This window comes from Centropristis striata, chromosome 5, assembly GCF_030273125.1.
Source record: "Centropristis striata isolate RG_2023a ecotype Rhode Island chromosome 5, C.striata_1.0, whole genome shotgun sequence".
Taxonomy (NCBI): Eukaryota; Metazoa; Chordata; class Actinopteri; order Perciformes; family Serranidae; genus Centropristis; species Centropristis striata.
In genome coordinates this window covers 15,098,894-15,119,447 of record NC_081521.1, presented here as the reverse complement: position 1 = coordinate 15,119,447, position 20,554 = coordinate 15,098,894, and the positions used below count along the sequence as shown (strand labels likewise).

At 45.9% G+C, this 20,554-nt stretch overlaps 1 protein-coding gene across 1 annotated transcript in view; it reads right to left on the bottom strand.

The window, feature by feature from the left end:
- Positions 1 to 208: 208 nt before the first annotated feature.
- Positions 209 to 20,554, bottom strand: part of cacna1fb (calcium channel, voltage-dependent, L type, alpha 1F subunit) — a 42,155-nt gene continuing 21,809 nt past the window's right edge. Inside the window, 29 exon segments of the mRNA XM_059332521.1 lie at positions 209 to 690; positions 1,408 to 1,505; positions 1,678 to 1,740; positions 1,959 to 2,091; positions 3,628 to 3,713; positions 3,838 to 3,950; positions 4,152 to 4,259; positions 5,085 to 5,301; positions 5,417 to 5,477; positions 5,583 to 5,708; positions 6,033 to 6,163; positions 6,636 to 6,737; positions 6,843 to 6,945; positions 7,574 to 7,670; positions 8,538 to 8,665; positions 8,868 to 9,027; positions 9,214 to 9,305; positions 9,757 to 9,822; positions 10,023 to 10,151; positions 10,708 to 10,791; positions 10,984 to 11,094; positions 12,350 to 12,508; positions 12,608 to 12,809; positions 18,564 to 18,710; positions 18,821 to 18,873; positions 19,136 to 19,243; positions 19,532 to 19,619; positions 19,875 to 19,981; positions 20,192 to 20,251. Coding sequence (XP_059188504.1) covers positions 433 to 690; positions 1,408 to 1,505; positions 1,678 to 1,740; positions 1,959 to 2,091; positions 3,628 to 3,713; positions 3,838 to 3,950; positions 4,152 to 4,259; positions 5,085 to 5,301; positions 5,417 to 5,477; positions 5,583 to 5,708; positions 6,033 to 6,163; positions 6,636 to 6,737; positions 6,843 to 6,945; positions 7,574 to 7,670; positions 8,538 to 8,665; positions 8,868 to 9,027; positions 9,214 to 9,305; positions 9,757 to 9,822; positions 10,023 to 10,151; positions 10,708 to 10,791; positions 10,984 to 11,094; positions 12,350 to 12,508; positions 12,608 to 12,809; positions 18,564 to 18,710; positions 18,821 to 18,873; positions 19,136 to 19,243; positions 19,532 to 19,619; positions 19,875 to 19,981; positions 20,192 to 20,251 — 3,390 coding nt within the window. The 3' untranslated portion in view covers positions 209 to 432.

Here is a 20,554-nt window from a genome sequence, read left to right as displayed (position 1 = left end):
CCGTCCCTCCCCGCTCTGTGATTGGATCCCTAAAACAGGGCTAAGAAGCGGCCCTGGTTGCCAGACCGCCTGGAGGTTCGAAATGAAATCGAGCGTGCCAGGCAGTATGGGTATACCCAGGCTAATATTGTATAGTATTACATATGATATATTATATATAGTATTATATATTATATCAGGTTTCTGATGCCTGAAGTAGCTAACACAAGCTAGCTTGCTGCAAAGTGCTATACGAGCCAGTTAGCATCTTCAGCTAACTAGCCCAATGCTAACATCTGTTTCCTGCCTCAGTGCATTGTGGGTAAAGTGTGATTCTGTACAGCTTTGTGGCGTCACCACGGTAACAACCCGACAACTTTGCCGCGCTCTGCCAGCGGCCACGTTTAGCTCCGCCCCCTCCCGATTCAGTCTGCTCTCTGATTGGTCGGAGTGTCAGAACGACGTGACGCAGGTCATCTCGTCGGCAAGCTCGTCCTCGTCGCGGCCTGTCCTGATCGGCTCCTCGTCGCTGTACAGAGCGCCGGGGTCAGCCGAGTTCAGGAAGCCGTGGCTGCTCGTGCCAAGCAGGTCGCTCGCCGCCGACTCCATCTCGTCCACCGTCATGTGACACGCGTCGGCAATCTCCCGCTTCGCAAACGCCACAAACTTTGGATCCCGAGCGTAGAGACCGAGACCCTCAGAGATCAGGACCTGCAGAGAGATCAATAATCACAGATCAGTTATCACAGATAAACAGATCAATCATCACAGATCAATAACCACTGATCAATAATCACAGATCAGTAATCACAGATCAATAACCACTGATCAATAATCACAGATCAGTAATCACAGATCAATAACCACTGATCAATAATCACAGATCAGTAATCACAGATCAATAATCATAGATCAGTAATCACAGATCAATAACAACTGATAATTAATCACAGATCAATAATCATAGATCAGTCATCACAGATCAATAATCATAAATCAGTAATCACTGATCAATAGTCACAGGTCAGTAATCACAGATCAATAGTCACAGGTCAGTAATCACAGATCAATAATCATAAATCAGTAATCACTGATCAATAGTCACAGGTCAGTAATCACAGATCATTAATCACCGATCAATAATCACTGATAAATAATCACTGATCAGTAATCACAGATCAATAATCATAGATCAGTAATCACTAATCAATAATCACAGATCATTAATCACAGATCAATAATCACAGATCATTAATCACAGATCAATAATCACAGATCAACAGATCAATACTCACAGATCAACAGATCAATAATCACAGATTACTAATCATAGATCAGTAATCATAGATCAGCAGTCAAAGATCAGTAATCACTGATCAATAATCACAAATCACTAATCACAATTCAATAACAGTATTGATGTCTCACCGCCTCCACCAGGCTGTCTGCGGAGCCCCGTTTCTCCGTCATTGTGCTGAGCTGAGAGGGAACTCTGAGGGTTGTGTAGGCTCGGTACGGGGGCGGGGCTACAGGTCACATGACACAATGAGTCAAAAGGTTAACAGGATTTAATGTTTAAATCAGTTTCAGTGATTCAGTGATGCTTCAGATCTGCAGAGATCAGCTCCTCCTCCAGGTGAAGCTGCTCCTCCAGCAGCAGGTTATTATTACATATTATTATGATATTGATGTTTGTACCTGGTGTCCCTGCTGGGCCTCCGTACCAGGCGGGTCGGGGAGCTGCTCCTGTCACACTGACACCTGCAGGAGCACAAACACCTGCTGAGGTAACAGTCACATATAGATATACAGGTATATAGGAACACTTATCTGTGTTCATATAAAACTATTCATATGATAAGTTTTATACAGTATGACATGTTTCCATATGAGTCTCACCTCTTCCTGCTCCTCCCTTCTTCCCCTCTCCTCCTCCTCCTCCTCCTCCTCCTCCTCCCCCCCCCCCCAGGGAGGGCTGCCCTCCTCCTCCACCAGGATGAGAGGAGCGTAGAGGAGTCGACCACGGCGAGGACACGGGTTTGCCCAGGACGCCGAGGAGGCCGCCGAGGAGCGCCCAGAGGAGAGACGAGACTCATAGCTGCTGAAGGTTTGCTGAGTAGAGAGGAGGAGCAGAATGAGGAGGAAGAGGAGGAGCAGGAGGAGGAGCAGGAGGAGAGAGGAGGAGTAGAGAGGAGGAGGAGGTGCAGGAGGAGAGAGGAGGAGTAGAGATGAGGAGGATGAGAGAGGAGGAGGAGCAGGAGGAGAGAGGAGGAGTAGAGAGGAGGAGGAGGAGGTGCAGGAGGAGAGAGGAGGAGTAGAGATGAGGAGGAGGTGAGAGGAGGAGGAGCAGGAGGAGGAAGAGGAGGAGCAGGAGGAGAGAGGAGGAGTAGAGAGGAGGAGGATGAGGTGCAGGAGGAGAGAGGAGGAGTAGAGATGAGGAGGAGGAGAGAGGAGGAGGAGCAGGAGGAGAGAGAAGGAGGAGGAGAGAGGAGGAAGAGCAGGAGTAGAGAGGAGGAGGTACAGGAGGAGAGAAGAGGAGCAGGAAGAGAAAGAGGAGGAGCAGGAGAGAGGAGGAGGAGCAGGAGGAGCAGAAGGAGAGAGGAGGAGAAAGAGAAGGCAGGAGGGAGGAGAGGAGGAGGAGAGGAATGAGGAGGAGAGGAGCAGGAGGAGGAGAGAGGAGGAGGAGGAGAGGAAGAGTAGGAGCAGGATCAGGGGGAGGAGAAAGGTTACCCTTAAAGGCTCAGACATTCACTGTGTGTTCTCCCTCCTGACACTCTGTGCTCACATGATGACGTGTGTTATTTGATAGTTTGTACCTGGATGTTCTCAGTGTGTTTAGTTTACAGGTGATCAGGTGACTGCAGCAGCTGCTGTGCATCTCTGTTCGCTGGCCGATATTCACCTTCTTTAAGAGCATTAAGTCTGTGAAGGAATGTCAGTGACCTCATAGTATGTTGTTAAGTGTTTTATATCCATGCAGTATATATATATATATATATATATATATATATATATATACATATATATATGTATGTATTGTGCTGTTTATATACAGAGAATGAGCCTGTTATGTGTGGCTGCCAGCAGCAGCACCTTGTTTAGCCTGTAGGCGGCGCCATTGCACTGTGTTCTGAGCTAATGATAGCTGCATGTTAAAGCTGTTTGTCCCCCTGAACTATTAGTGTTATTATATGGATACTGGTGACTGCCTGCCTTGTAATATTTCCACATGCATATGTGATTTAAATGCAGCTTGGCCTGTAATTACATCCCTATGTGTGCAGATATTCCTTAGTTTATATTTGAGATGGTTATGGACTGTAATTATTACTAGAAAATTTCCTCTGGGGAAATTCTGAAAGGGCCACGGGGGCTACTGCCGGTGTGTGTACACTATGATGAGATTCTTCAGAGATTTCAAACAATTAATACTAGTAATGTTATGATACTATATTATATACAAGGAGCACAACAAGCATTCCTTTTCAAGTATTCATTTTTACAGCAACCTATGCCTTTGTGTGTGTGTGTGTGTGTGTGTGTGTATGTGTGTGTGTGTGTGTGTGTGTGTGTGTGTGTGTACCTGTGTGTGGTGGTATCTAGTATGTGTGTGTGTGTGTGTGTCTGTGTGTGTGTGTGTGTGTGTACCTGTGTGTGGTGGTATGTTCCAGGTGGGGGTAGATCATCACTGCTCTGTCTCCTCAGACATTGGATGTTGAACGAAGGTTTCCGACCTGAAACAGGAAATAAACTGTTACATCACAGTGATGTCAACAGGGCGCTGTGACATCATAGTGATGTCACCGGGGCGGGCCGCTGTGACATCACGGCGTCTGAGTGATGAAGTGATGAGGTAACCTGTGGGCGTGGCAGGAAGCAGACGTCTCCGGGTCGTCCTCCTGCCATCACTGTACCCGTTACCATAGCTACCGTTGGTGTACTGGTCTCTGTACAGGTCATCAGGGTAACGCCTGCAAAACACACACACACACACACACACACACACACACACACACACACACACATACACATGAACACAGAATAAAACACAAAGGCCTGTCTGTGTGTCCGTCTGTCTGTATGTCTGTCTGTCTGTCTGTGTGCCTCGCCTGTCTGTGTGTCTTACCTGTCTGCCTGTCTCACCTGTCTGTCTGTCTGTCTGTGTGTCTCACCTGTCTCTGGAGCTGATGGACTCGTTGTCCTCCTCTCTGCTGTAGTATCCCTGCTCTCCGTATGTCTCCGTGTCTCCATCCCTCCAGTATCTGTCCCTGGAGTCCCTCCTGCACAGAGACACAGTGACTGATTGAGACGCCAGTCAGCTGACACAGTGCTGCCTGGAGGCCGACACATGAACTGCAGCATTAAGTGAATTAGAAAATATGCCAAGCAAACAGAAGAGAAAAACAGAAGAAAGTTCCCATCAAACAGAAAGCATTTGTGTCCAAACCGTAGTTCCTATCATTGAACCGACTTAACTTTGAGCCTCCTGAGTTCTTCCTGAGTGTCAACACATGTTTTGTGAAGAAAAATGAAGAAATTGTTCTTTTAGAAAATCAGAAAAAAATGGTACCTCTGCTTTCCTCCAGAAATGTTCCCTTTTTACTATGGCGGTCTATGAGGCTGTGGGTGCATGTTGGTGGATCATCTGTGCGTCCTATGCCCAAATTATAACTCTGACAGCTTTAGGGGAACAATGTGAGTGAGAAGACCAATTTTCCTACGTTTCTATGTGTAAAATATTTCTGTAGAGTGGCATCTGTGGCCTCGAACGCAGTTTCCAAATTTATTTTTTTGACAATTTTTTCTCTCCCTCTGCACTCTAGTGATGATGTTATCCACTCTAGCCTCTCCATTGGGTAACATTGGAGTGTTTTTGCAGAATAATTTGAAAACCGTTTGTGGAAACCCTTAGAAAAGGTAATGTTTTTAATGTATGTGCAACCTAAACTCTGGGAGGAGTAGTCCACCAAAAAAAACACAGAAGAATAAGAAGAACCCCGGAGGAGTGTATATAGTGGCTCTTACAAGCACACTCAATAATACATTTTTTAAATCATAATTGTATTGCAGCACTACAGGTGTACCGTTCTCCAGGTGTACAGTACCTGGTGTACTTGTGGTAGGATGGCCTCTTGTGCTCCAGCACGCCGTTCCTGGCGGAGGGCCGGCGGTGATGGTGATGATTGACAGATGACCTTGTGTTGTCTCCACGGCGGAGATGCTCGTCGTGTTCGCTGCCGTTTGGCATCTTGGTGAGCGAACCTACGCGATGGACCAGACCTCCGTTAGAGACGCCGCCGTCCCCAATGACACCGCCGGGACCTGCAGCGAGGGGTGGGGGGGCGTGGGGGATGGTGGGGGGTTGAGGGAATTATAGTAATCAATTTGCAGCACTTAGTGATAAACTGAATATAGTAATAATATGTTGTTGTTGTACCAGTGGGCGTGGTCAGTACAGAGCCACGCCGCTCTCTCTCCGGTCCAAAACCATTCTCACTCTGCAGAGAGACAGACAGAGAGACAGACAGGTCAGACAGGCAGACAGGCAGACAGGCAGACAGATAGACAGACAGACAGACAGACAGACAGACAGGCAGACAGACCTGGTAAGCAGTGTCCTCCTCCAGCTCCTCGTCATCCATCATGGCTTCGTCCTCCAGGTCCTCGTTCAGAGCGAGACGCATCTCTGGACCCAGATCCTGCAGAGTCTTCAGACCGGCTTTACACAGCTACACACACACACACACACACACACACACACACACACACACACACGGGTCAGCATCTCCTAACAGATGTGTACCTAAGGGGCCCTGACACCAGATTCCTTTGACAAAAACAATATTTTTGGCAGATTGAACACAGGAGTTGTTGGTTCACTTCTGCCTCGGTCTGTTAGTGTGTTTGTGTTGTTGTGTGTTTGTGTGACTTTGTGTTTTAAGATATTTGTTCAGATTCACTAAAGTCACATAACCAGCTGATTGAGACTGCAGCAGACCAACAACTCCTGTGTTCTGACAGACGGACGGACGGACGGACAGACAGACAGAGACCTGGACAGCAGATGGGTTGGTGGCGTCAGACTCTCCAGTTAGGTCTCCTTTCTCTTTCCTCTTCCTGAACTTCCTGAAGTAATCCTGGATCAGGAATGTGGCGTAAAACTTCCCAACTGTTACTTCCTCCTCTGCAGGACGACACAGAGTCAGTCAGCATCACGACCCTGACATCATCTGTTTACTGTTTTAAGTGGTGTTTCAATTAACGGGCAGGTTAACGAGCAGGTTAACAGGCAGTTTAATGAGCAGGTAATAGAGCAGGTTAACAGGCAGGTTAACAAGCAGGTTAACGAGCAGGTTAATAGACAGTTTAACGAGCAGGTTAATAGGCAGGTTAACAAGCATGTTATAGAGCAGATAAACCAGCAGGTTAATAGGAAGGTTAACAAATAGGTTGTAGAGCAGGTTAACGCCAGTTAACAGGCAGGTTAATGAACAGGTTAACAAGCAGGTTAACAAGCAGGTAAAACATCACTTCCGGTGCCAGAGACTGGAACATGTGATTGGCTCTCAGCGTTTTAACTCTTATTAATCAGGTCCTGGTGATCCATAGGGTTGTGTTCTTTCACTTTAATTCTCTCCACATCTATCCATCAGTACCTTCATGAGGCGGTATCACTTCGTCCAGTAGTTTTGGTTTCATTCTCTTCCAGATCTTCTTGATGATTCCTCGCAGCTCCTCGTTCTCCTGGTCGGGGTTACCTAGCAACAGCACACAAAGGGGGCGGGGCCAGACATAAGTTATGATAATGATGCGTTCAGGTGGTATCAGAGCTCATCAGCTCACCCTGTGGACCGATCCCTCACCTTCAGTCTTGATCTTCAGCGCCGTGCGAACCAGAGCGAACAGGGTGGCATTGAAGGTCACCATCCCGTCAGCGTTCAGAGGCATGTTCATTGCCACAAGGCGCTGAGGGAGCAGGAGCATGAGGAGGATTAGGAGTAGGAGGAGTAGGAGGCCTGTGGGACACCTCAGACTGACCTCCATGTGTTTCTATAGGTTTATATAGGCAGTGTGTGTGTCTGTGTGTGTGTGTGTGTGTGTCCGTCTGTGTGTGTATGTGTCTGTGTATCTGTGTGTGTGCGTCTGTGTGTGTGTGTGTGTATGTGTGTGTGTGTGTGTGTATGTGTGTGTGTGTGTGTGTGTGTGTGTATGTGTTTGGCAGTGTTTAGCTCCATGTGTTTCTATAGGTTTATATAGTCAGTTTTTACCTCCATGTTTCTATAGGTTTCTATAGGCAGTGTGTGTGTGCGTGTGTGTGTGTGTGTGTATGTGTCTATGTATCTGTGTGTGTGCGTCTGTGTGTGTGTGTGTGTGTGTGTGTGTGTACGTGTTTGGCAGTGTTTAGCTCCATGTGTTTCTATAGGTTTATATAGGCAGTGTTTATCTCCACATTTCTATAGGTTTATATAGGCAGTGTTTACCTCCCTGTGTTTCTATAGGTTTATATAGGCAGTGTTTACCTCCCTGTTTCTATAGGTTTCTATAGGCAGTGTTTACCCTCATGTTTCTATAGGTTTATATAGTCAGTGTTTACCTTACAGGCCACTCTGTGAGGACACAGCTTCCCAAAGCCCAGAGGAGGCTGGATCCTCCTGAGCAGAGCGACCACGTCCAGGTGTTTAATACGACCTCTGAGGGGGGAAAACAAAACATTCAGTTACTACACAAGATAACAGTTTCCCTCTGCTTCCAGTCTTTGTGCTAAGCTAGGCTAACAGTTTCCCTCTGTTCCCAGTCATTGTGCTCATTAAAGTACTACAACAGCTGACTCCAGGATGCCTTTGGAACATTTCTACCACATTTATTTTCCTCTCTTTTTTTCATTGTTTGTTGTTTTTTGTGAAAGAAAAAAAAGATAACAAAAATATGAATCCTACAAAGACACATTTTTTTTCTCTAGTTTCCCTCTGCTCCCAGTCTTTGTGCTAAGCTAGGCTAACAGTATCCCCCTGCTTCTAGTCTTTGTGCTAAGCTAGGCTAACAGTTTCCCTCTGCTTCCAGTCTTTGTGCCAAGCTAGGCTAACAGTTTCCCTCTGCTTCCAGTCTTTGTGCTAAGCTAGGCTAACAGTTTCCCCCTGCTTTCAGTCTTTGTGCTCAGCTAGGCTAACAGTTTCCCCCTGCTTCCAGTCTTTGTGCTAAGCTAGGCTAACAGTTTCCCTCTGCTCCCAGTCTTTGTGCTAAGCTAGGCTAACAGTATCCCCCTGCTTCTAGTCTTTGTGCTAAGCTAGGCTAACAGTTTCCCTCTGCTTCCAGTCTTTGTGCCAAGCTAGGCTAACAGTTTCCCTCTGCTTCCAGTCTTTGTGCTAAGCTAGGCTAACAGTTTCCCCCTGCTTTCAGTCTTTGTGCTCAGCTAGGCTAACAGTTTCCCCCTGCTTCCAGTCTTTGTGCTAAGCTAGGCTAACAGTTTCCCTCTGCTCCCAGTCTTTGTGCTAAGCTAGGCTAACAGTTTCTCTCTGCTTCCAGTGTTTGTGCTAAGCTTGGCTAACAGTGGAGCGTACTTGGCCTCTGGGTCGTATTCGGACCAGATCCTCTTAAACTCGTCCAGATGATGCGGTCCCAGAATCGACCAATCACGTGTCAGATAGTCAAAGTTGTCCATGATGACAGCGACGAACAGATTAATGATCTGAAGCACAAACACTCAGTCAGTTTGTATCTGTGTGTGTGTGTGTGTGTGTATGTGTCTGTGTGTGTGCGTCTGTGTGTGTATGTGTTTGTGTGTCTGTCTCTGTGTGTGTGTATCTGTGTGTGTCTGTGTGTGTGTATCTCTGTCTGTCTGTTTGTGTGTGTGTGTGTGTGTGTGTGCATGTGTGTGTGTGCGTGCATACCAGGAAAGCACACAGCATGAAAAAGCTGATAAAATAAACGATGGCGAAGTTGCTTCCACAGCTGAACTCTTCTCCTGGTTCGTAATCTGACTCACGGTCGCATCGTTTACCAGGAAGACTTGCCAACATGATCTCCTGCCACGCCTCACCTGTAGCACACCTGACCACCACAACAACAAAAATAACAACAACAACAACAACAACAACAACAACATTATGACCTGAACAGGCTGTAAACACCACAGAGGAGGAGGAGAGGAGGAGAGGAGGAGAGAGGAGAGGAGGAAGTGGAGAGAGGAGGAGGAGGAGAGGAGAGGAGGAGGAGCAGGAGGAGGAGGAGTCTGACCTGAAGAGGAGCAGGACGGCTTGAGGAAATGTCTGGAAGTTGTTGTTTCTGTTGATCTGAGTGTAATCCTGCATCGCTATCTTACCAAACGTCTGACAGACAGACAGACAGACAGACAGACAGACAGACAGGAGAACAGACAGACAGACAGACAGACAGACAGACAGACAGGGGGACAGACAGGGGGACAGACAGGAATAATTAAATAAATAATCTCTATATGAGTAAATATTTAAAGTATTTGTCTGTAGATATTACATATTACCAGTCCTGCAGGTGAAACAAACAATAATGTCACATTATTTTATATGCAAACTGGATTTCTGTTTATTACTGTTTATCAGATGTTTCTGTTCCTGTAATAAACAAATAAATACATAATCAAATATAAAATATAAAATAAATGCAGATTAATGACACACTGACATGTTAATGAGAAGAGCAACAAATACTAAAGTTCAGCTCAAACTCAGTTGGAATCAGCTGTTCATGTGTCACAGCGCCACCTGCAGGATCACTAATCCCCTGATCCTCTGAACTCACCTGCATCCCGATGACGGCGTAGATGAAGAAGATCATGGCGATGAGCAGAGCGACGTACGGCAGAGCCTGGAGAGAGACAACCAGGAGGTTACCTGCTGCTGTTAGCCCCGCCCCCAGTGTTAGCCCTGCCCCCAGAGTGGCTCACCCACTATTAGCCCCACCTGGTGTTAGCCCCGCCCCCAGGCTAACCCCACCCACTGTTAACCCCGCCCCAGAGTGGCTCACCAACTGTTAGCCCCGTCCCGTCCAGTGTTAGCCCCCCTGACCTGCAGTGACTTGATGAAGGTCCACAGCAGCGTGCGGATCCCCTCCCCTTTGCTCAGCAGCTTGACCAATCGCATCACTCGGAACAGACGAAAGAAAGTGATCGACACGCGAGAGCTGTCCTCCCCACTCTGAGAGACAGACAGGTAGAGAGACGGTGAGACAGGCAGGGAGAGAGAGGGTGCGACAGACAGGGAGAGAGACAAAGTGACAGGCAGACAGAGGGTGAGACAGACAGGCAAAGAGAGGGTGAGATACACAGGGAGAGAGAGGGTGAGACAGGAAGGGAGAGTGAGGGTGAGACAGACAGGAGGACAGAGGGTGAGACAAATAGGGAGCGAGAGAGTGAGACAGACGGGGAGAGAGAGTGAGACAGGCAGACAGGGTGAGACAGACAGGCAGGGAGAGGGTTAGACAGGGAGAGAGAAGGTGAGACAGACAGGGAGAGAGAGGGTGAGACAGGCAGACAGGGAGAGGGTGAGACAGGGAGAGAGAAGGTGAGACAGACAGGGAGAGAGAGGGTGAGACAGACAGGGAGAGGGTGAGACAGACAGGGAGAGGGTGAGACAGGCAGACAGGGAGAGGGTGAGACAGACAGACAGGGAGAGGTTGAGACAGACAGGGGAGAGGGTGAGACAGGATGAATGACAGCGGAGGAGCAGCCAATCACAGCGCAGCAGGACTCACACTGAACTCGGTGACCACGATGTCAACGACGCTGCCGACCACGATCAGAGCGTCAAACGAGTTCCAGGCATCCACAAAGTAATGCTGGAGGAGAGATGATGTCATCACCACGTTAATGACCTCATCACACACACACACACACATACACACATACACACACACACACACACACACACACACACACACACACACACACACACACACACACACAGACACACACACACACACACACACACACACTCAAACACAGACACACACCCCCACACACACTCTCACCCTAAGTCTGAGTGCCAGCAGCTTCAGCAGCATCTCCACGGTGAAGAGTCCCGTGAACACCATGTTCAGGATGTCCATGATGTGACTGAAAGTCTTCGACTGTTCGTAGTGCTGCAGGACCCACACACACACACACACACACACACACACACACACACACACACACACACACACACACACACACACACACACACACACATCAAACCATCCATCAGAGTTTAGAACAGAAACATTTACATTTAGTCATTTAGCAGAGAGAGTCTTTTATCCAAAGCAACTCACAGAAAAGGGAAACAATGAAGGTCTAGTGCTCTAAGAGGTGTTAGTGCAGCAATGAGGTCTAGTGAGGATTCTTTAAGGAGCAGAATTATCGTGTGGTGCTAGGAGAGAAGCTCCTCTCTGAAGAGCTGGATCTTCAGGAGTTTTTTAAAGGTAGAGAGGGACATTACTGTTCTGGTAGGAACTGGTAGTGGTTTCCACCAACGGGGAACAACAAACACAAAGAGTTTGGTTTGCCTTGGAACAACGGGTGGCAGAGCCAGGCGCCGTTCATTGGAAGAGCTCAGCAGTGGTGAGGTAGCGTATGCCTGAATCAGGGTGTTCAGGTAGCTGGGTGCAGTACCGGAGATGGCTTTGTAGGCAAGCATTAGAGATCTGAATTTGATGCGGCAACAGGTAGCCAGTGTAGTTCCATGAGCAGTGGTGGGACATGTGACAAGGAGATTTTTTTTTTGTAAATTTGAGATTTTTTTTCTTGTTTTTTTTCTCTTAAATATGTGAGTTTTTCATTTTAAATTTGAGGGGTTTTTTCTCGTAAATTTGTATATTTTTCTCTTTAATTTGTGATTTTTTTCTCATATAATTTGTGATTTTTTTTCTCAAAAATGTGTGATTTTTTTTCACAAAAATGAGTGATTTTTTTTGATCGTATTTGAATTTTTTGATCGTAAATTGTGATTTTGTTTTTCTTGTACATTTGTGATTTTTTTCTCGTAAATGTGTCTTGTTCTCATAAATTTTAGATTTTTCTATCATAAATTTGTATTTTTCTCTTGAAAAATTGTGATTTTTTTCTTGTACATTCATCCAGATTCTCTGGAGGTTATCTGATGACTAAAAGGGGAAATTTGGCCTTTGATCATTCTTTCTCTTGTGAGTCCTAAAACTCTGCCTGTCTTACTGTACGAGCTTAGTGATAATAATTCATGATGCTCATGAAGTTTGACATGCGGCGGGGAGGGGGCGGGGTTTTCAGTCAAGTGACCGCTCTTGAAACCAGATTGATTTAATCACGTGTTGGATTAATGAACATGATGAACAGAGTGTGTGTGTGTGTGTGTGTGTGTGTGTGTGTGTGTGTCCTCACCTGGACAGCCAGAGTGACGGTGTTCAGCAGGATCAGGACGAACATGACGTACTCAAATCCTGTGGAGTTGATGATGGACCAGAACTTGTACTGAACCGGATTCTTTGGGATGTAGAGTTTGAGAGGCTGAGCCTTCAGAGCGTACTCCACACACTGCCTCTGCACACATAAAGGGTTAAAGGGATAAAGGGTTAATAGAGACCAGGGTGGAGGTCGGGTGGATCTGTGTGATGATCCAGATGGGGGACCTGGTCAGACCTGGTTCTTGTCCAGCTCACAGTTCTTGTACTCCTGCTCCCCCTGCTCTCTGAAGGTGATGATGACGAAGCCGACGAAGATGTTCATCATGAAGAAGGCGATGATGATGATGTAGACGATAAAGAAGATGGAGATCTCCACTCGGTAGTTATAGATCGGACCAGAGTTCTCCCCATTAGCATCGATAGCTTTATACAGCAGCCTGAGGGACAAGGGACAGGGTGATCAGGACCTGATTGTCACAGCGCGGTGAGGGATGTCTTGTCTTGGGTTTTTTGTCTTGTGAATTTACGGTTTTATTTTGAAAAGTAACTTCTGGTTTTATTTAGAAAAGTAACTTCCCTCTCGTTTCAGGTCACTTGCCCTTCCTCCTGTGTCATGGTCTGGTGTCTTCCCTGATTCCTGATTGTTTCCACCTGTGTTCCCCTCCCCGTGTGTGTGTGTGTGTGTGTGTATATAGTCTTTGTCTTCCCCTGTCCTTGTTTCCAGAGTATTTCGTTGTCCTGTCAAATACGTCCAGCCTTGTTCACAGTCCTGTCTCGAACCAAGTTAAGTTGGTCAAGCACTGTTTGTTGAATTAGCTTTTCCTCTGAAACAGAGTGATTTTTTTGTTCATAGTTTTCTGGTTAGTTTCTTTATTTCCAAAGTCTGAGTAATTTTTTGTAGCTTTGTTTTCCTCCTTTTGGAGTGTTTTCTGTTTGTTAATTTTGTAACCTACACTGAACAAAAATATAAACGCAACACTTTTGTTTTTGCTCCCATTTTTTATGAGATGAACTCAAAGATCTAAAACTTTTTCCATATGCACAAAATAACCATTTCTCTCAAATATTGTTCACAAATCTGTGTAAATCTGTGATATTGAGCACTTCTCCTTTGCCGAGACAATCCATCCCACCTCACAGGTGTGGCATATCAAGATGCTGATTAGACAGCATGATTATTGCACAGGTGTGCCTTAGACTGGCCACAATAAAAGGCCACTCTAAAATGTTCAGTTTTATCACACAGCACAATGCCACAGATGTCGCAAGTTTTGAGGGAGCGTGCAATTGGCATGCTGACAGCAGGAATGTCCACCAGAGCTGTTGCCCGTGAATTGAATGTTCATTTCTCAACCATAAGCCGTCTCCAAAGGCGTTTCAGAGAATTTGGCAGTACGTCCAACCGGCCTCACAACCGCAGACCACGTGTAACCACACCAACCCAGGACCTCCACATCCAGCATGTTCACCTCCAAGATCGTCTGAGACCAGCCACTCAGACAGCTGCTGCAACAATCGGTTTGCCGAAGAAACCGAAGAATTTCTGCACAAACTGTCAGAAACCGTCTCAGGGAAGCTCATCTGCATGCTCGTCGTCCTCATCGGGGTCTCGACCTGACTCCAGTTCGTCGTCGTAACCGACTTGAGTGGGCAAATGCTCACATTCGATGGCGTCTGGCACGTTGGAGAGATGTTCTCTTCACAGATGAATCCCGGTTTTCACTATTCAGGGCAGATGGCAGACAGCGTGTGTGCCGTCGTGTGGGTGAGAGGTTTTGTGATGTCAATGTTGTGAATCGAGTGGCCCATGGTGGCGGTGGGGTTATGGTATGGGCAGGCGTATGTTATGGACGACGAACACAGGTGCATTTTATTGATGGCATTGTGAATGCACAGAGATACCGTGACGAGATCCTGAGGCCCATTGTTGTGCCGTTCATCCACGACCATCACCTCATGTTGCAGCATGATAATGCACGGCCCCATGTTGCAAGGATCTGTACACAGTTCCTGGAAGCTGAAAACATCCCAGTTCTTGCATGGCCAGCATACTCACCGGACATGTCACCCATTGAGCATGTTTGGGATGCTCTGGATCGGCGTCTACGACAGCATGTTCCAGTTCCTGCCAATATGCAGCAGCTTCGCACAGCCATTGAAGAGGAGTGGACCAACATTCCACAGGCCACAATCAACAACTTGATCAACTCAATGCGAAGGAGATGTGTTGCACTGCGTGAGGCAAATGGTGGTCACACCAGATACTGACCAATTTTCTGACCCCCCCAGACCCCCCCATTAAAACAAAACTGCACATTTCAGAGTGGCCTTTTATTGTGGCCAGTCTAAGGCACACCTGTGCAATATTCATGCTGTCTAATCAGCATCTTGATATGCCATACCTGTGAGGTGGGATGGATTGTCTCGCCTGCCCATACCATAACCCCACCGCCACCATGGGCCACTCGATTCACAACATTGACATCACAAAACCTCTCACCCACACGACGCGACACACGCTGTCTGCCATCTGCCCTGAATAGTGAAAACCGGGATTCATCTGTGAAGAGAACATCTCTCCAACGTGCCAGACACCATCGAATGTGAGCATTTGCCCACTCAAGTCGGTTACGACGACGAACTGGAGTCAGGTCGAGACCCCGATGAGGACGACGAGCATGCAGATGAGCTTCCCTGAGACGGTTTCTGACAGTTTGTGCAGAAATTCTTCGGTTATGCAAACCGATTGTTGCAGCAGCTGTCTGAGTGGCTGGTCTCAGACGATCTTGGAGGTGAACATGCTGGATGTGGAGGTCCTGGGCTGGTGTGGTTACACGTGGTCTGCGGTTGTGAGGCCGGTTGGACGTACTGCCAAATTCTCTGAAACGTCTTTGGAGACGGCTTATGGTTGAGAAATGAACATTCAATTCACGGGCAACAGCTCTGGTGGACATTCCTGCTGTCAGCATGCCAATTGCACGCTCCCTAAAAACTTGCGACATCTGTGGCATTGTGCTGTGTGATAAAACTGAACATTTTAGAGTGGCCTTTTATTGTGGCCAGTCTAAGGCACACCTGTGCAATAATCATGCTGTCTAATCAGCATCTTGATATGCCACACCTGTGAGGTGGGATGGATTGTCTCGGCAAAGGAGAAGTGCTCAATATCACAGATTTACACAGATTTGTGAACAATATTTGAGAGAAATGGTTATTTTGTGCATATGGAAAAAGTTTTAGATCTTTGAGTTCATCTCATAAAAAATGGGAGCAAAAACAAAAGTGTTGCGTTTATATTTTTGTTCAGTGTAGATTAGAGTAGATAGTTTCTTAGCCTGTGAGCTTTTCCTCTTCGGAGTGATTTTGTTTTGTTTCTAAATTTTCATAGAATATTTCCTATAAGATCAGAGTAGTGTTTACCTCTTTCGGGAGCGCTTTTTGTTCTGTGTTTGTTTTGTTTTCTTGGTGTGTCTTCGGACCTTCTAGAAGTTCATAGCTTGTTTATTTATCATTGCTGTCTAAGAGAAATCTATTCAGGTAAATAATACCTGTCATTACCGCTGCCTATCTGCATCTGAGTCCTCCTTTTTGCCCAAGCCTGACACTGATCAGACAGGACCTGATCCAGGACAGGATCCAGACAGGACCTGATCACACAGGACCGGATCTTGACAGAACCTGATCCAGACAGGACCAGATCCAGGTCCTGAAACAGACAGGACCTGATCAACCAGAACCTGATCCAAACCGATCGCTTCCTGCAGCCTTTTATCTCCTAAGTTTAAACTTTTATTTTCAGGGTATTTCTGAGTTTTTTGTCTCGTAAATGTATGATTTTTAAATCCCAGAATATAAATATTCCATTTTCCCCCTCATAAATGTATGTCTTTAATTTCAGAGCTTCTTGACTGAATAATTTCAAGTTTGTTTTTTTTAATTTGATATTACAAGTTTTTTTTCCTTGCAAATTTTCAATTTCAATGTCTTTAATCTGGATTTTTTTGTTGCTGTACATTTTGAGTTTTTTTTCTCAGAATATCCCCAGGCTCCATCACTGACTTTTAGCTAGGGTGACCATATTTTGATTTCCAAAAAAGAGGACAATAGGCACGGCCTCGAGACACAAATTCAGACAGGCTTCTCGGAGGTTGATGAACATGCTTTATTATGCTTCAATGGTGCAAAATTAACTTCTGTAATAAAATAAAATGAAATCTGTAAAAACTTGTAACAAAATAATAGCTCTCGTAGACTCTTTTCAAATAAATGAATAAATAATATGAAATAATGTTCTCAATATGAACTCTTCTGTAAGAAAATCTAGCTTCAACAATATATCTCTTAATAACTGCAATAAGATAAATAATAGAGTCTCACAAAGATACTAACTTAACAAACAAAAAGGATCTATACTTTTCATCTTTAGTTGTCTTTGAGCTTTAAGATCTCCAGCATCTTTATTAGACACTGAGAAATATGTGCCAGCATTGCACACGGTGCACTCCGCCTCCCACCTGTGACAGTACGTCGGAATTTTTTTTTGCAGTTCATCTGTGAAGCTGCACTTGCTCCGCTGTTCGATATGCCCTCTGTCTGCTCTGCTCTCTGTCTCTCTGTCTCTCTCTCTCTGTGTGTGCGGCGCTGACCCGCCCACAAGGCAGCCTGTTGGTAATTACGTCTCGCAAAATTGTGTGCAAAGCGCCGGTCAATTTACGTGCACGTGTACTGGTCCTATGAAAAACAGTGAACACCGGACATTTTCGTGAATTTATAAAACCCGGCCGGACGCCCCGGACAGGACGTAAAAAGTGGACATGTCCGGGCAAAAGAGGACGCTTGGTCACCCTAATTTAGCTCTGATATGTTTGTAGAATGAAGAAGATCGTAAAGGTCCAAAAATCTCTGAACTGGAAATAAGAAAAAATCAACATGTTCTTTCCTTTTAATGTTTCTTTTGTAGAGTATTTTATCAGTGTGGTATCAGTGCTGGTACAACAGTATGAGTACTGGTACTGCAGTACTCATACTGTAGTACCAGTACTAATACTGCAGTAACAGTGGTCATTCGTACTAGTACTACAATACTAGTCCTATTCAGGGCCGGTTATTCCTACAGGCCACCAAGGCGGCTGCCTAGGGCGCCAAATTGGCAGGGGGCGCCCCCTTGTGGCGCCCTTAAGCATACATCTTTGTTTTGACAACATTGATTAACGAAACATTTTTAAAAAAGCATGGGCAATAAAACCCTTATTGAATTAAATGAACATGCCCCAACCCATATTTCGAATGAAAATGTAATATTATATTATATAAAATATGATACGTGCATGGGTGTCGTCACTCGTCATGACGATGCAGTTGCAAGTCACAAAACACTAGAACTAGATCACGCTAACGTTCGTAGAAGGTCAACTAGCAAAATTAAAAGGACCAAACTGTCTGGTGCACAGGGGCGAAAACGAAGAAAAGAGGAGGAGGAGAAGAAAGCACAGTATAGAGGTATGTATTTTCATCTCAGACATTAGTTCTAAAGTTTAATTAAAATTGTGTTTTCTTTCACTGTTCATGGTTGACGTTTCATTAGAAGCTAGCTATCACTGCATAACGTTACTCCGCTAGCATTAGCTATTTCTAGAATGCTTGTGGGCTATCGTTTAGCCTGCTAGCTTAATCCACAAGCTGTCTTTCACAGGCAACAAAATCGTTTTTTAAAGGAAACTAAAAAACTAGAGTTACTCTTGTAAGCCAACGTACTTTAAGAAATACCCTAGCTAGTTTTCTTTTGTTTTATCAGTTAACATTTGTCGAGCCTTCCAGCTAGGTAAACATTCAAAGTAATCAGAGAAAACGTAGTGATTGTGCTATGAGGTGGAAAGTTGTGGCATGCTTGGGAGACGTCAGGCTTATGAAAAAAAATGCTGACAAATTCTATTCTAAGCCCTTTTTCTTTTAAAAGATGTAACGTCGGTTTTGTTGTGGTAATGATCATTCAATCATCATCAATCATTTGCGGTGGATCATAATACATATAACATAGTGTACCTATATCAGAATGAATACATGGAATGGATGTGGTTCGGGGGGGGGGGGGGGGGGGGGGCGCAAAATCTCAATATCGCCTAGGGCAGCCAATGGGCTAGAACCGGCCCTGGTCCTATTACTGCAGTACTAATACAGGATGCAGGACTCACGCGGGCCAGCCCTCGAAGGTGGAGACGGTGAAGAGCGCCATCATCCCCATCAGCACGTTGTCAAAGTTAAAGTCGCTGTTCTGCCAGATCCGCTCTCTGACCATCGGGTGGTTCACGTCCCCGTCCTTATAAACCACGAAGGTCCCCCTGAGCATGCACACACACACACACACACACACACACACTCTGAGGTCAGCTGGCTGTGTTTCACAAGTTTTATATTTTATATTTTTGGAGTTGAAGAAATAAAAACTTACTTGCACTGTTCAGGAGTGTGTTTGGCCTCGTCTGTGCAGCGATAAAATTTACCCTGAAACACACACACACACACACACACACACACAATTAGTAATTCTAATTAAAGGCAGACTAAGAAGAAGTTTGTGCAGTTTGTCTGAGACTTCACACTGACAGATCTGCAGATATTATAGAAGATGCTGCACGGTGGTGTTGTGGTCGCCGGTTCGACTCTGGAGAGATCACCACTGGCGACCTGTCCAGGTGAACCCACCCCGTCAGCTGATTGCGCCCCCCCCCCCCCCGCCCAGGATGATGAACATGAGTCGTCTCACCTTGAAGAGTTGGACTCCGATGCAGGCGAACATGAACTGCAGCAACGTGGTAACGATCATGATGTTTCCAATTGTCCTGATGGCCACAAACACACACTGGACCACATGCTGCACACACACACACACACACACACACACACAATTTATGTCTATTTTCACAGCGTCCCTCTGACCTCCAGATATTTGAATCAAACAGGTTCTATGTTCTTTACTGACATGCCCACTTTATGCTGATAACCCACGAGTCTCCTCTTTACTGACATGCCCACTTTATGCTGATAACCCACAAGTCTTTACTGACATGCCCACTTTATGCTGATAATAGTCAGTGTTTCTCCTGCAGTAGTCCTGACATCCTAGTCCTAGTCCAAAGGTAGTCAGTCCTGCAGACTCTACCTTCAGTCCTTTGGCTCTGTTGATGGCTCTCAGAGGTCGGAGAACCCGCAGGACTCTCAGGATTTTCACCACCGAGATTGCACTGGAGCTGCACACACACACACACACACACACACACACACACACACACACATACACACACTGAGTCAGTGAACAGCTGTAGCTGCTGTTTCCTGCCAGCAGAGGACAGCACACACGCACACACATGATATTAATAACTTGCTGCTGGCTCACTACTTTCTTTCTTTCTTTCTTTCTTTCTTTCTTAATAATAATATTAATAATAATAATACTTATGAAGTTTAAGGTTATGACAGTTAACAGATTAAAGGTAGATACTGACTGCAGGAAGAAGGAGACCAGCGACACGCTGACCACCAGCAGGTCCAACAGATTGAACCAGTTCCTGCAGAACGAACCCTGGTGGAGGAACGCTCCATGCACCGTCATCTGGAGGAGAGAGGAGAGGAGGTGAGAGGAGGTGGGAGGAGTTCTGAGGAGGAGAGAGGAGAGGAGGTCAGAGGAGGTGGGAGGAGGTTGGAGGAGGAGGTGAGGATGTAGCAGGAGGAGAGGAGGTGAGAGGTAGAGAGAGGAGGAGGAGGTGACGATGGAGCAGGAGCAGAGGAGGAGTCATTTGATCTGAGTTGAAGATGATTTTACCTTTAGTAGGATCTCCACAGTGAAGATGGAGGTGAAGGCGTAGTCTGCATATCCCAGGATCTACACAGACACAGACACACACAGACACACACACATATACACATACACACACAGTGAATTAACACACGTCTGAGAAACACATTATAACTTGTAAACTTCAGAAAAACAGAAATATGAACATGAGTTTCCTTCAGACGCCGAACTGTGAAAGGGGACCTGGTCTTTGGACTGAGACCAGCTGTGAGGGGTACCTGGAGTTTTCACCAGGTCAAGAAAACTAGGTTTTATAATTATTTTTTTGATGTTTGTATTAAGTGGTCCATCATGACTTCAGCACGGTGTCACAGGAACCATCAGAAACAA